Here is a 13766-nt window from a genome sequence, read left to right on the forward strand (position 1 = left end):
CGCCAACATGCTACACTGGTCCACACAAAGATATTCTTGTCCCAATTCTTGGGGGATCAGACTGGCTATAAATGTAGTCACAATCCAAATAAATAGTTACCCTCTATCTAAGCTACCAATTTAAATTAGTGGTGTAGTTACACATCAATCTTAACATAAATCAACCCATTTTCACAAGTAAAATAAATGCAGAGAAATAATCTATTTCTGACTAGCTCAAAAGGATACAAAGTTGAATCAAGAAATCCCAATTACAAACTTCAAAGTACAAGAAAAATTTGGCAGATAAAACAGATAGGGGAAAAAAAAACATTGTAGCAAGGAAAACATTTAAGATACAATGGGCTACCCAATGAAAACACTGAGGTCCACACCAACATCATCCTTTAATACATTTGTAGTTAAATCCAGGGTTCCTCATCAGATGAAAACAGCAGATACTGTTTTAAAGCTCCACAAAAAGTAGCTACACAGAATAATTCCTGCTGAAAATATCATATAAATTACCTCATTTTAAAATGGGAAGCTGTGCCAGATTTTAGGGACTGTAGAAATTCTAAGGCAACCGGTTTTGGTGTAGATTCCTTCTGGGTTACTAGGTCCTGATCTGAAATAAAGCATCAACAGAAAGTTAGTGTGATATGTAATTTTTGTTACATGTAATAAAAAACCTGTTACCATTAGAAGTAGCCTAGAACTGATCTGGTGCCTAGAGACACTTTTTCCAGCTGAGCTTAGTAGGTATAACCACTTTCTATAAATGTGCACATCGTTAATTGAAGGTGATCCGTTTATTGGAATATAAAATTGCAACCTCTTTAGTAATCGAGGTTTGGAATAAAGTGCATTTCTACCTATAAATTCACAAGATAAACTGAATCTTTCTTGAGCTGTGACTTTTATGTGGCTTAGAGAGATTGGCTTTAGCAAGCTGTGCAATGAGAGGTCTCTAAGCTTGCCAGGTAAATGGAAAGGTGGATAATGGAGATTCCACTGTGTATTTTAAGATTTCCTCAATAAATCTTGCTTCAATTAGTCACTTTTTTTTTTTTAAAAGTCCTTATTTCATAGAAGTTGAAGTCAAAATACTGAACAAGTTACACATCCACTAGTTAAATGTTTGTCTCACTCTACCAGATGCAAGTGTTAGCAGTGCCAAAGTCTGCTTAAACTGCTACACAAGGTGGAAAAATGGACCACGCGAGAGGTTATTGCAAAATAGTTATTCAATATTTCACAGAAGTAAAACAAAAGCAAAATAAAAACCCTGTTAAGATCACTTCTACACATTATCTTTTGGCTGTAAAACTGAACAGAACAGGACCAGAGGGCATTTGAAAACAACTAGCCACACCAGAAACACCATTGTGTTGAATCATCCATCGCATTAAATGGACACATTTGTTGTAATAAATCTGTCTGCTCAAGAGAGTTGTTTTTTTCTGAATTTATAATGCTTGATATGAATAAGTCCTTCTCTTTCTCCCCCTCTCATAGCTCAGTGGCCAGGCTGTGTAGTGTAACACTTGGCCATACAGATCAAAAAGGTCCCACATACAATCCCGGGTCTGTGCCAAATCAACCAATTCATAGTGCTCTCTGAATAAAATCAAACTTTACACGTCAGAAAATTCCATTTCAATACACAAGCTTGCGTTTCTATACATAGCACTTTGATAAGAGTTCAGAAAATAGATTCAACTTGTAAAGTGTCCTTTTAAAGGGTTTCACTTACTCTGTGCTGTATCAGTAGATTGAGAGTCATCATCTGCTTCCACCCCAGCCTCCTCCCCATCACCAAGCAGGAATTCTACAGTCTAAAAATGCAAAAGCACCAGTGTCAACCGAAATGAAATAGAGCATGGCTTGACAAAAACAAATAAACACACCACAAGCCTACCATAACATTCAAAGATGTTAAATACTCCCATTTGTGTACAATTCCCATTTCAACTGCAAGAAAATGTACTTCCTCCATTTAGCTCTATTTCCATGCTTAGTATATTCATCTGGTTCAACCAATTCGGAACATTACCATTCCTTTTTAGGTGAACCAGCAGTTCAGATAAACCTGAAGGACAATGAGGTAGGATTAATATCAAGAGTTGCACTAGGATGAATGCAAACCTCTCCCCCAAAATACATCAGCAGAGTGGTCAGGTTGCGAGTGGAGACCCCAATGCTGGCTCTGCAGCAGGGAAAACAATGAAGCTCAACATGCAGGAGATATTGGCCCGTATTTTCCGATCCCTACGGGTGTGTACGAGCTGTGTACACACCCGTAGCGACCTCGCAAGTGCCGGTTTCAGGTATGCGAAGCGCACGCACATAAAACTGGCATTTCCGATCTGTCAACAGATCCTCCACCCACCCGCCCTGGAGAAGGGCCTCTGCGGGTGGAGAGTTCCGCTTTCTGCAGAACCTCTGCCCGCTGAAATCCCTTAAAAATCTTATGCCTGGTAAAAGCAAGTGTAAGGCCTGCTTTTACCAGCATAAAAGAGTTTAAAAAAGTAAAAAAATATTTTTCCCCCCACTCGTTTATAATTTAAAAAAAAAAAATTTAAATTTTTTTTATTTTTAGCCCCGTAAAAAACTATTTTTTTTAAAAATTGTTTAAAATATTTAATTTAATGTAATTATAACTAATTTTAAAAACGTGATAACTTTTTGAAAAAAATGTTTTGATGTGTTTTTTGAGTGATCCCCCATTCATACTTTTGACAGGTTTAAGCTGTCAAAAGTATGAAGGGGGATTCCCTTCTTCCATTGCTTCCCCATCATGGCCCACGTGATCCCAGGGACGCTCATGAACCGCATGCGCCCCTGGGATACCTGGGCCCTGTGCATTTCATAGAGCAGAGGCCAAGGAGCAGAAATGTCCGGACCTCCGGAGCCCTCGGGTAAGGGCGTCGATTTTTTCCAGATCGGAGGCTTCCACATACAGGAAGCCTCCAATCGGAAAATACGGGCCATTATGTTCAATTTTAATACAGGTGGAAGAAATACTTTGTACAGGAAGTACCAAGCCTCCTTGCCCAGCTTTCCTTTTCCTTTAACCGATGTCAAATTAAAAAGTTTTAAAGAATATACCTCAGGATCCTCTTCTTCAGACTCCGTCAGTTCTTCTTCCTCGTCCTCTTCATCCTCAAAGCCCTGTTCATTATCGAGTTTGTACAGTGCTTGTCGCTTCTGACGCTCTTCTATCCGACGCAATTTCATAGCTTCCTGGAGTTTAGCTTTCAAAACTTGCAGTTTCTCACCTGTAAAATGCAACAAAGTTACAACAGTAAAAGACAAGATAATTTTTTGAAATGCACAGTAATGTATAACTAAAATATATATTACTGTCATATCCCATAAAGTTTACAAATGGAGTACCTTTTAATGCTCTTCACAATTATATGGCCCTTAGATCCTAGAAACTAGATCCAGAAGAGTTGTAGGCACTTAAAAGTATTTTGCCTGCATTCTGGTATACAGCTCTACTTAGAGAAAACCAACGAGTCCACGAGATTGCTGGTTCAGAGGTACAAGATACAGTTTCACACATGCAGCTCTAATTTTGCCACAAATATTTTCAGCTATTTTAGATTGCCAACAAATCTTGCTATTGGCTTTTTTATACTTTGCTTCATTCTGATGAGGTAAGAGAGAGGGTTGATGAAGGCAATGCGGTTGACGTGGTGTATGTGGATTTCCAAAAGGCATTTGATTAAAGTACCACATAATAGCCTTGCCAGCAAAGTTGAAGCCCATGGAATAAAAGGGACAGTGGCAGCATGGATACGGAATTGGCCAAGTGACAGGAAACAGAGTAGTGGTGAACGGTTGTTTTTTGGACTGGAGGAAGGTATACAGTGGTGTTCCCCAGGGGTCGGTACTAGGACCACTGCTTCTCTTGATATATATTAATGACTTGGATGTGGGTGTACAGGGCACTATTTCAAAATTTGCAGATGACACAAAACTTGGAAGTATAGTGAACAGTGAGGAGGATAGTGATAGACTTCAAGACAACATACAGGCTGGTGAAATGGGCAGACATATGGCAGATGAAATTTAGTGCAGAAAAGTGCGAAGTGATACATTTTGGTAGGAAGACGAGGAGCGACAATATAAACTAAACGGGGACAATCCTAAAAGGGGTACATGAACAGAGAGACCCACGTGCACAAATCGTTGAAGGTGGCAGAGCAGGTCAAAAAAGCAGTTAAAGAAAGCAGACGGGATACTGGGCTTCATAAATAGAGGCATAGAGTACAAAAGCAAGGAAGTTATGATGAACCTTTATAAAACACTGGTTTGGCCTCAACTGGAGTATTGTGTCCAATTCTAGGCATCACACTTTAGGAAGGGTGTGAAAGCCTTAGAGAGGGTGCAGAAAAGATTTATGAGAATGATTCCAAGGATGAGGGACTTTAGTTACGTGGGTAGACTGGAGAAGTTGGGGTTGTTCTCCTTAGAGCAGAGAAGGATGAGGGGAGATTTGATAGAGGTATTCAAAATCATTAGGGATCTAGACAGCATAGAGAGAAACTGTTCCCATTAGCAGAAGGGTCGAGAACCATAGGACACAGATTTAAGGTGATTGGCAAAAGAACCAAAGGCGACACGAGGAAAAACTTTTTTACGCAGCGAGTGGTTAGATTCTGGAATGCACTGCCCGAGAGTGGTGGAGGCAGGCTCAATTGTGGCTTTCAAAAGGGAATTTGATAAATACCTTAAGGAAAAAAATTTGCAGGGTTATGGGGTAAGGGCGGGGGAGTGGGACTAGCTGAAGTGCTCTGGCAGAGAGCCAGCATGGGCTCGACAGGCTGAATGGCCTCCTTTTGTGCTGTAACCATTCTAAGATTCTCTTCCCATTCCCTAAACTGTTACTCATCCTACCAAGCTAAACACTTTGATCTGCAACCAGATGGGAAATAAATATACGTGAACTAAACTTTAGCAGTGGGATCAACTTAAGTCATTCAAATTTACAATAAAATAATTGAGGCAAGTTTTGCTGACTACAATAACAATCAAACTACTATGATGTGCAGTGAATGCGAATAGATTGCACGTGAATGCCTTAGAATTAATCAAAAATGGACTCCACTGCAGCGATTATTGCCAATTTAGCCACTGAAAGCCATTAATTTTAAATGCTTTACTGAACTTACTTACAGCTACCATTTTGCAGACTGAGCAGAGTTATTACAGCCAGAGGAGGGATTGGTAATGGTTCAAGAACTAGACTAAAGCTCCAGGCTGAAAATCACTTCTACAGATCGATCAACAGCTATCTGTATTTGTTAAAACACTTACCTAGCTTTGTTGGTCCGAATTCCTCCACTTCTTTCGTGCCCAGGGTCACTGCTACAGAATCTGCTTTCAGCTCCTCCTTCCCATCAGCAGCAGTTGTTTTCCGAATAATGTTAAGTTCTACACGGCGTTCTTGGTTTTGTTTAACAGGCTTGGTGCCATGTTTCAGAAAACGCTCCTTTAATGCTTGAAGCTCTGAACAGAAAAACAAAATCCACCTTCTTTACACAGACATTGGACATGAAGTTGTACTTACAGCATAAAGCAAGCTTTTAACAAAACACTTTGAAATACTCCCTCAACATGCATGTAAAAGTTATAAAACTTAAGAACCAGAAGAGAGATGAGAATTAAAATTTTTTTTTTTTTTTTTTAATTTTTTTTTTTTTTTTTTAAATGCAGCGAGTTGCAATCTGGAATGCACTGCTTGAAAAGGTGGTGGAAACAGATTCAACAGTAACTTTCCAAGGGGAGTTCGATAGATACTTGGAAGGGGGGAATTTTATTGCCCTATGGGGAAAGGGCAGGGGAAATGGGACTAATTGGATAGCTCTTTCAAAAGGGCCGGCACAGGCATGATGGGTTGGATGGCCTCTTTCTGTGCTGTATCATTCTGTGATTCTAGACCATATCTGCCATTTCAGGTATCCTTCCCTACAAGTCACCCTCGTCACATCGTTGACAGGCTTAATTCATTTGACTGGTTGAACTGAACTAATCCAGGGTCAAACAATTCCATCAGCTAAATATTCAATAAGCTCATCTTAATAATGTAAACTTCTCTCTGTAGACTTTTGGCACCACATATTTTCCAAGATAGGATGGGGCTGCTCTCAACCCACCAAGACTACCTCTCAAGCTAAAAAGGTACTCGAAAATGATCCCGAGCTACTTATTCTCCGATCTACCTTCCTTCCTGTGAGGTAAGCAGCAGGCCTCCATTCAGTGGCATGCAGCGATCAGGAATTCATCGGCATAAATTTGTATTACAGCACCTCTACCTAGATGTGGCACTATGATCACCAGATAGCCAAAGTTTAAAAAAGTTAATCTTTTTGTTACAATGTGTGTTGGCTTAAAATCTCAACAGTAGTTAGTAAATACAACATCTGAGAAATATAACCTTTGTTTACTTTGGGCTCCTCCAGGTTTACAAATGCACCCTCATCAGCACAAAGGCGAGGTTTCAACGTGAGGTCCACACCCAGCACCCGTAATTTATCCAATTTAGATTTCCGGTGCTTGGCCATTGAAGCTGCCGCCGACTGTTGTTGCTCGTCTTCTGTAACACTTGGTACATCACTGGAAAGTTTCACCACAGCATCAGGTACTGTTTCATCTAGCTCTACATGAGGATCCTCAGGCATAATTGTTAGCTTTTCACTTGATCCAGTTTCCTCAGCTAGTTCCAAACAGAAAGAGTACTGGTCAGATTCCGTGCTATGCTCAGGATTCACAGAGTCTTTTTCTTTGCTTTCCGGGCAAGTGGAAAAATCCGGCTGTTCTATTGTTTCAACGGGTCCTTCATTCTTTTCTACCCAAATTTCACTTCCAGGTAGGTTTGGACAAGTATTTTCTTTATTATTTGAATTGTTTAAATGGGGTTCTTCTATTTGTGGAATCTCGACAGTTGTGGAGTTTTCATTGTTATGAACCAACTGATCAAGTTGTCCATCACCTTGCGGGATGGGATTTAATGTTTCAATCTCTGTTGTGGAATCTGAGGTTTCCTGCAATGAGCAGGGTTGATACTTAGCTGATCTGAAAGAAAATTGTGCATCGTTTAGCCACTGTATTTAAATGAACATTTCTCATAGATACAACTTTAACCATGAACAGTTTTGAAACCAAGCACTAATCTACAAAGAATATTTACAAGTTAGTCAAGTCCTGGAATTTTAATTAAAAATAAAAACAGAAAATGCTGGAGGAACTCAGGTCAGGCAGCATCTGTGAAGAGAGAAACAGAGTTAACGTTTCAGGTCGATGACCTTTCGTCAGAACTGGAAAAAAAAAAGCAGGAAATGGAACAGATTTTTAAGCAAGTGAAGAGGCTAGGAAAGGGGAGGGGATGAAAGAACAAAAGGGAAGGTCTGTGATAGGATGGAAGGCAGGAGAGATTAAGAGACATTAAAGAGATAGTCAAGGCAAAAGGAGATGGTAATGGAACAGGTTAAGAAACAAAGGATGGCTCTAGATGAAGTGTAAATTGTGCATATATATATTTTATAGGGCTGAGGTTATGATCTGAAATTGCTGAACTCTATGTTGAGTCCAGAGGGCTGCAGAGTGCCTAATCGAAAGATGAGGTGCTGTTCCTCGAGCTTACGCTGAGCTTCCGTGGAACAATGCAAGAGGCCAAGGACGGTGAGGTCTGAGTGGGAGTGGAGCAGTGAATTAAAATGACAGGCGACCGGAAACTCAGGGTCCCCCTTACGGACTGAACGGAGGTGTTCCGCAAAGCGGTCACCCAATCTGCATTTGGTCTCCCCAATATAGAGGAGACCACATCGTGAGCAGCGAATACAGTATACTAAATTGCAAGTAGTACAAGTAAATCACTGTTTCACCTGGAAGGGGTGTTTGGGGGCCTGGACAGTGGGAAGGGGGGGGGGGGGGGGAGGGAGAGAGGAGGGGGAGGTACAAGGGCACATGTTGCATCTCCTGCGCTTGCACGGGAAGGTGCCGGGCGAAGGGGAAGGGGTGTTGGGAGTGATAGCGGAGTAGACAAGGGTGTCGCGGAGGGAGCGGTCCCTACGGAATGCTGAAAGGGGAGGTGAGGGGAAGATGTGTTTGGTGGTGAGATCACGCTGGAGGTGGCGGAAAATGGTGGAGGATGATCCGTTGAATGTGGAGGCTGGTGGGGTGAAAGGTGAGGACAAGGGGAACTCTGTCGTGGTTCCGGGAGGGAGGGGCAGGGGTGAGGGCAGAAGTGCGGGAAATAGGACAGACACGGTCAAAGGCTGTGTCAACCACCGTAGAGGGGAATCCTCGGTTGAGGAAAAAGGAAGATATGTCGGAAGCACTGGTATGGAAGGCGGCATCGTCAGAGCAGATGCGGCGGAGACGGAGAAACTGGGAGAATGGAATAGAGTCCTTACAGGAGGCGGGGTGGGAGGAAGTGTAGTCCAGGTAGCTGTGGGAGTCAGTGGGCTTGTAGTCAATGTTAGTCAATAACCTATCCCCGGAGAAATTCATTGAGGTGGGGGTGTAAGGGGATGAAGCTCAGGCCTTTGCTAAGGACTGATCGTTCGGGGGTCAGAGAGGGGAAGGTCAGAGGTGATAGTGAAAACGCGGCAGGGGGAAGAGATTGGGAGAAGGGATGGGGTCAGAGGAAAGTGATGGGGAAGGAGGTTCCGGAGGAGCGTTGATGTCCAAGAGATGTTGAAGCTTGCGATCCTTGACACCTGAAAAGGAAGAAAAAAAAGTTTTTTGTTAAAGCGCCAGATGAGGCGAAGGATGAAATAGAACTGCGGACCAGGACAGCTTTGAGATAGAGTGAGCTGGTGCTGCTGAAGAGCGAGGTCGAGGGTGTGCATGTGGCGTCTGGAATTTTAATAACGCTCTGCATAACTTTGGAAGAGAAATGAAACAATTATTCCAGGAGTAAAACATATTGCACAACTTCTGCAGTGAAGTAACAGGTAACTTCTACAGCTGTTCTTCCAGAGTCGAATCGAGGGTACAGCATACATCTTTATCCATGGCATTTATCTCTGGTACTTGTTTAGTATAGGGCATTTTTTAAAAATTTAAATACTGTGCATAACAAGGAGATTTTTGATCCAGTATATGGGAGAAAAGGGACACGCATATTTTGTTGCAGTGCTAAATAAAATGGAGCAGCATCCCAGAATTTTGAAGCAACTGTGATTATGAAATAGACAGTGGATTTACTTTTGGGACTTGACCTAGATGGAGAGGATTGGTCCAAAGATGTGATTGTACAAGATTGTTGTGAGTATGTTTCTGTGCATCAACCATGTACAGGAAACTTTTTTTTTAAATCCGGCACCAACAGGACCGGCGTGATGCCGGTTTATCAGAAAGTCCAATTACAGAGAGGAAAAGTAAAAGGTACGAGAGCTCCGTACACAGCAACAAATCCAGGCTTCCCTGTTGCTTAGCAACAGGTGCAGGAACACCGCGACAAGATCCAGGAACAGCCACTAATATGAATTAAAACTTACCTGAACCTACTCCTGAATTTTGTCAGTTAACAGAGATTTCCGGTTAGTTAGGTGCCGGTAAATCGAGAGTTTCCTGTACATAGTTCTCTGGCATCAACAAGTCTTTTTTGGTATTACTAACAGTTCAAATTATATTATATGGAGGCATTAATACAGAAGTGAAAAACTCAGGATGATTATTTTGGATTGAGGGGGTGGGGAGAAATGGGAGGAGGAAATGGGCAGAATCTAAAATAATAGAAAAAGTTGAATGCTGAATTCATCCTGTTTTTCACTAGAGAGAACACAATGGCCCGGATTGTCTGGGACCTATGACTACGTACGCACCCCGCAAGTTCCGGGTTTCCACGTACGATGCGTATCATCAGCTTGACAGATCCACTGCATCCCCAGGAAATGGACATTCACTGGCGGAGAGTTGGACATTCACTGGCAGAGAGTTGGACTATTGCTCCAACTGCTGCCCAGCGAATGCCAGTGAAACTCTTATGCCTAGTAAAAGCAGGCATAAGGCCTTCTTTTACCAACCTAAGGGTTTATAAATATTTAAACATAAAAAACCTTTAAAATTAGTTGGTTATTTTTAGCCCCTTTAAAACATTTAAATTTATTTTTCAAAAAAAATTACATTTTTGTTTTAAATGTTTAATTAAATTGTATTTTAATTAATTTTGAACATGTAATGATTTATTTTTATTTAACTGGCGTATAATTGTGTTTTTAGGGGATTCCTATTCATGCTTATGGGGATTCCGTACGTAAATGGAATCCCCATAAGCATAATGGGGATCCCTTTTTGATTGGTTGAGCCAGCCCACGTGATCCCTGGGGTGCTTGCAAACCGCGTGCGTCCCTGGGATACGTGGGCCTTTACGCAGGCGTACGTGTAGAGGCCCAGGAGCGCAAGTGTTCGAATCTCTGGGACCATCGGATAGGTGCCTAATTTTCTTGCGGTTCGGAGGCAGTCGCCCGTGAGAAGCCTCCAACCGCAAATTCAGGCCCCTTAAGTCTAGCTCACTGAAAAGCAAAAATCTAACCTCTGACAAGGTTTGGCTTTTGTCAGTATAGCTATAAACTCTCTCATACCCTAGTCACCTGGAGAATTATGAATCTAATGATTAAATTTTATACCACCCCCCCCTCCCCAATCACCACTTAAGAACTTACATTTATGCAGCACCTTTCACAACCAATGAAGTACATTTGAAGTGCAGTCACTGTTGTAATGTGACAGAACTTTGAATAGTGCCATGAGGTCTTTTATGTCCACCTGAGCAGGCAGACAGGACCTTGTTTTCCATCTCATTCAAAAGATACATCTCCAACCATGTAGCACACTCTCAGTACTGTACTGAAGTGTCAGATCAGATAACATGCCCAAGTGTCTGGTGTGGGTCTTGAACACCATGATCTTTTCTGATTGAGGTGAGCATGCTATCACTGCGCTAAGGCAGACTCATTAGGACAGACTCCTGAGACTACAGCATTGAAATCAGCACATTTTAGAGTGGTGATTACACTTCAAAAGTAATCAATTGTGAAGCACTTTGCGATGTCCTCAGGAAATAAGGCACTGTATAAATACAAGTTCTTTCTTCCTTTTAATCAGTGATCTAGTGTAAATGAATACTTGAAATTCAAATTAAATAGTTTGTCAACAGAATAAAAGCAAGGCCTGCTGTAATACAGATGTTTTGCTACATGCTAAATAATATGTTTTGCAAATGTAATGTAGTATAAGACGACATCTAGGGGCAGAAAACAGTTACTGCATTTATTTTTTCTCCACTCCTTGAATAAGCTAGACTGCTGGTTTCAGAATACTGAACGTTGCCCAGTAGAATGTTACTGTATCAAATGGTAATTATTTTACTATAATGCCATCAGTTTAAATTAATATCCAGTGCAGTAATCTTTAAATAGACAGCTGGGCACTACAGTGTATGAGCCTATTGCGCTTTCCCCTCTGAAGGACTAATCTTAAGGAGATCAGCATTTTGGCAATTGTAAGCATCTTAAGTAATTTTGCTCAAGACAGTTTCCTGGACAGTGCAAGTTCAGAGTACAAAACTACCAATAATTTTGACAACTACCCTACTGAAAAATCGCAAGATGGCAAATGTGGGAAAATAAGAGCGTGGCACAAGTGCAGTAGGAGATGCTGCTGATGGAGGGGTTTTACTCGATATGCACAACTTGTCTCTTACTTGAGCAAGGACATGGCACTTCCTTGGCAAGCTGGTCGCGATCGTTTCTTGAAGAAATCATGAATGGTTTTTGGTTGTGGCACATGATATGGCAGAGATAAATTTGCCTCTGGAGAAAAGAAGTAGACAATGTTATGAATAATCAGCAGTTCTCAGTACTGTCAGGGCTACAAACTTTTCAACAACTGGCATTCCAGGTCAAAATCACTAGCTTTTGTTGCAGGGCGAGACAATGGTCTAGTGTCTCCCACCCAACATTCAAGAAGCATTTGGATGAGCACTTGAAATGCCATAGCATACAAGGCTACGGACCAAATGCTGGAAAATGGGATTAGATTAGACAGGGCCTGATGGCCGGCGCGGACGCGATGGGCCTCTTTCCGTGCTGTATAACTCTATGACCCACCACATTGCCTTTAAATTAAATGTCACATGATCCGTTAAAAAAAATAAACTGTCTCCATCCCCAACTGAGATTTATTATTTTCTCAAATGTATCTTTTTTTCTTTCCGAGATTTAACTCAAGTTGAAAATGAAAAATTATTGCTAGACAAAGAACACATTCATTCTAGCTGCCTAAAATAGGTACTTTCAGGCTGCATCTTTTAAATGATTACAGAGCAAATCTATTGGAGGCCAGAAATAAACTCAATGAAAAAATCAGCAAGAGTATAGCTGCCATCTCTGTTAAATGGTTGCAACAATTCTCGGTAGCAGTGGGAGGTATTAAAGAGTCAATAGTGAGCTGAAATAGAGGGGGGTAATCCGGCCACTTCATAAATCATTGGTGCGGTCACACTTAGAATACTGTGTACAGTTCTGGTTGCCTCTGTACAGAAAGGATAGAGGAGAACAACCAGAATGATTGAGGGGATGCAGGGACTGGTTTATGAGGAGCGATTATTTAAATTGGCCATGTTCTCATTGGAAGAGAGAAAGTTGAGATGTGAAAATGATTGCTGATTTTAGGATTCTAAAAAAGGAACTAGATAATGTAGACCATGGTGAGCGGTTTCACCTTGTCCAGAATAATGGAACCAGTAGACACGGTCTGCGCTTGAAAAGGAGGTAAATTCATCTAATCTGTGGAAACATTTCAGTGAGCGAGTGGTAAATCTATGGAACAGGCTCCCTAGGGAGATGGTGGAGGCAGGTAGCATTGATTCATTCAAATGCAGCAAATGATATCGATTTCTTTTAGAAAATAATCTTTTGGGATACAGTATTGGAGTAATTGGAGACATGACATGGTAAATGGAGCACGCTTGGGAGGAACAGGTGACTTTGGATGTATATTTCTCAAAGCCTTCCATCACTGGGGTTTTCCTCGCCTCATGTCTTGGTGTTTTAGACTACTTGATAAAGATCGATTGCCACGATTAGTCAACAACTCAATTACCAGACAACAACAGAAAATGCTGGAAACACTCAGCAGGCCAGGAAACATTGTGGAGAGAGAAAGAAAAAGAGTTAACGTTTCAGGTCAACCTGGAACATTAACTGTTTCTCTCTCCACAATGCTGTCTGACCTGCTGAGTATTTCCAGCATTTTCTGTTGTCGTTTCAGATTTCCAGCATCCGCAGTATTTTGCTAACTCAATTACCAGGATTGGTAGACAGCAAACTAAATGGACTTTGGTCTTTTTTTCATTCTAGCAATTCCTAAAACTATCAATTGTTAGGCACTGAATATTACAACAGGTTTTCCAGTACTCAAAGTCAAAGTCTGATAAACCAAAAAGAAAAAAGGTGTTGCACTGCTCATCTCAATCCAAATTACAGTGAAGGCATTGTAACTTGGAAAAGTGGAAGTACTGCCAACTCTCCTGGACAGCTCTAATCCCACATCACCAGAGCAAAATGCTGCAAGGTACCTATTGTATAATTAATACTATGAGCATTGAATTTTACAGCACAAGAGAAAGCCAAATGGCCCATTATGCCTGCGTTGATTTTCTGAAGAAGCTATGCATATAGTCCCATTCCCAGATCCTTTTAATTTTTCAAATATTTATCCACTTTTTCCAATATAAAGACATTATGGATTCTGCTTCCACCAGTTTC

The 13766-nt window shown here is 41.3% G+C and overlaps 1 protein-coding gene across 7 annotated transcripts in view; it reads right to left on the reverse strand.

Annotated features, from left to right (window-relative positions):
• The window catches only part of clspn (claspin), a 54755-nt gene that overhangs the window by 19294 nt on the left and 21695 nt on the right, over window positions 1-13766 (reverse strand). For all 7 annotated transcript variants that reach the window (XM_085962582.1, XM_085962579.1, XM_085962577.1 and 4 more), the window contains 6 exons: window positions 11702-11810; window positions 6428-7065; window positions 5308-5499; window positions 3091-3260; window positions 1736-1817; window positions 508-607 (listed from right to left, as the gene is read on the reverse strand). In XM_085962582.1, the coding sequence (XP_085818708.1) occupies window positions 508-607; window positions 1736-1817; window positions 3091-3260; window positions 5308-5499; window positions 6428-7065; window positions 11702-11810 (1291 nt within the window). The remainder of the gene's footprint in view (window positions 1-507; window positions 608-1735; window positions 1818-3090; window positions 3261-5307; window positions 5500-6427; window positions 7066-11701; window positions 11811-13766) is intronic.

The sequence above is a fragment of the Somniosus microcephalus genome, chromosome 20 (assembly GCF_052327205.1).
Source record: "Somniosus microcephalus isolate GS21.2 chromosome 20, FLI_Smic_1.0, whole genome shotgun sequence".
Lineage (NCBI taxonomy): Eukaryota > Metazoa > Chordata > Chondrichthyes > Squaliformes > Somniosidae > Somniosus > Somniosus microcephalus.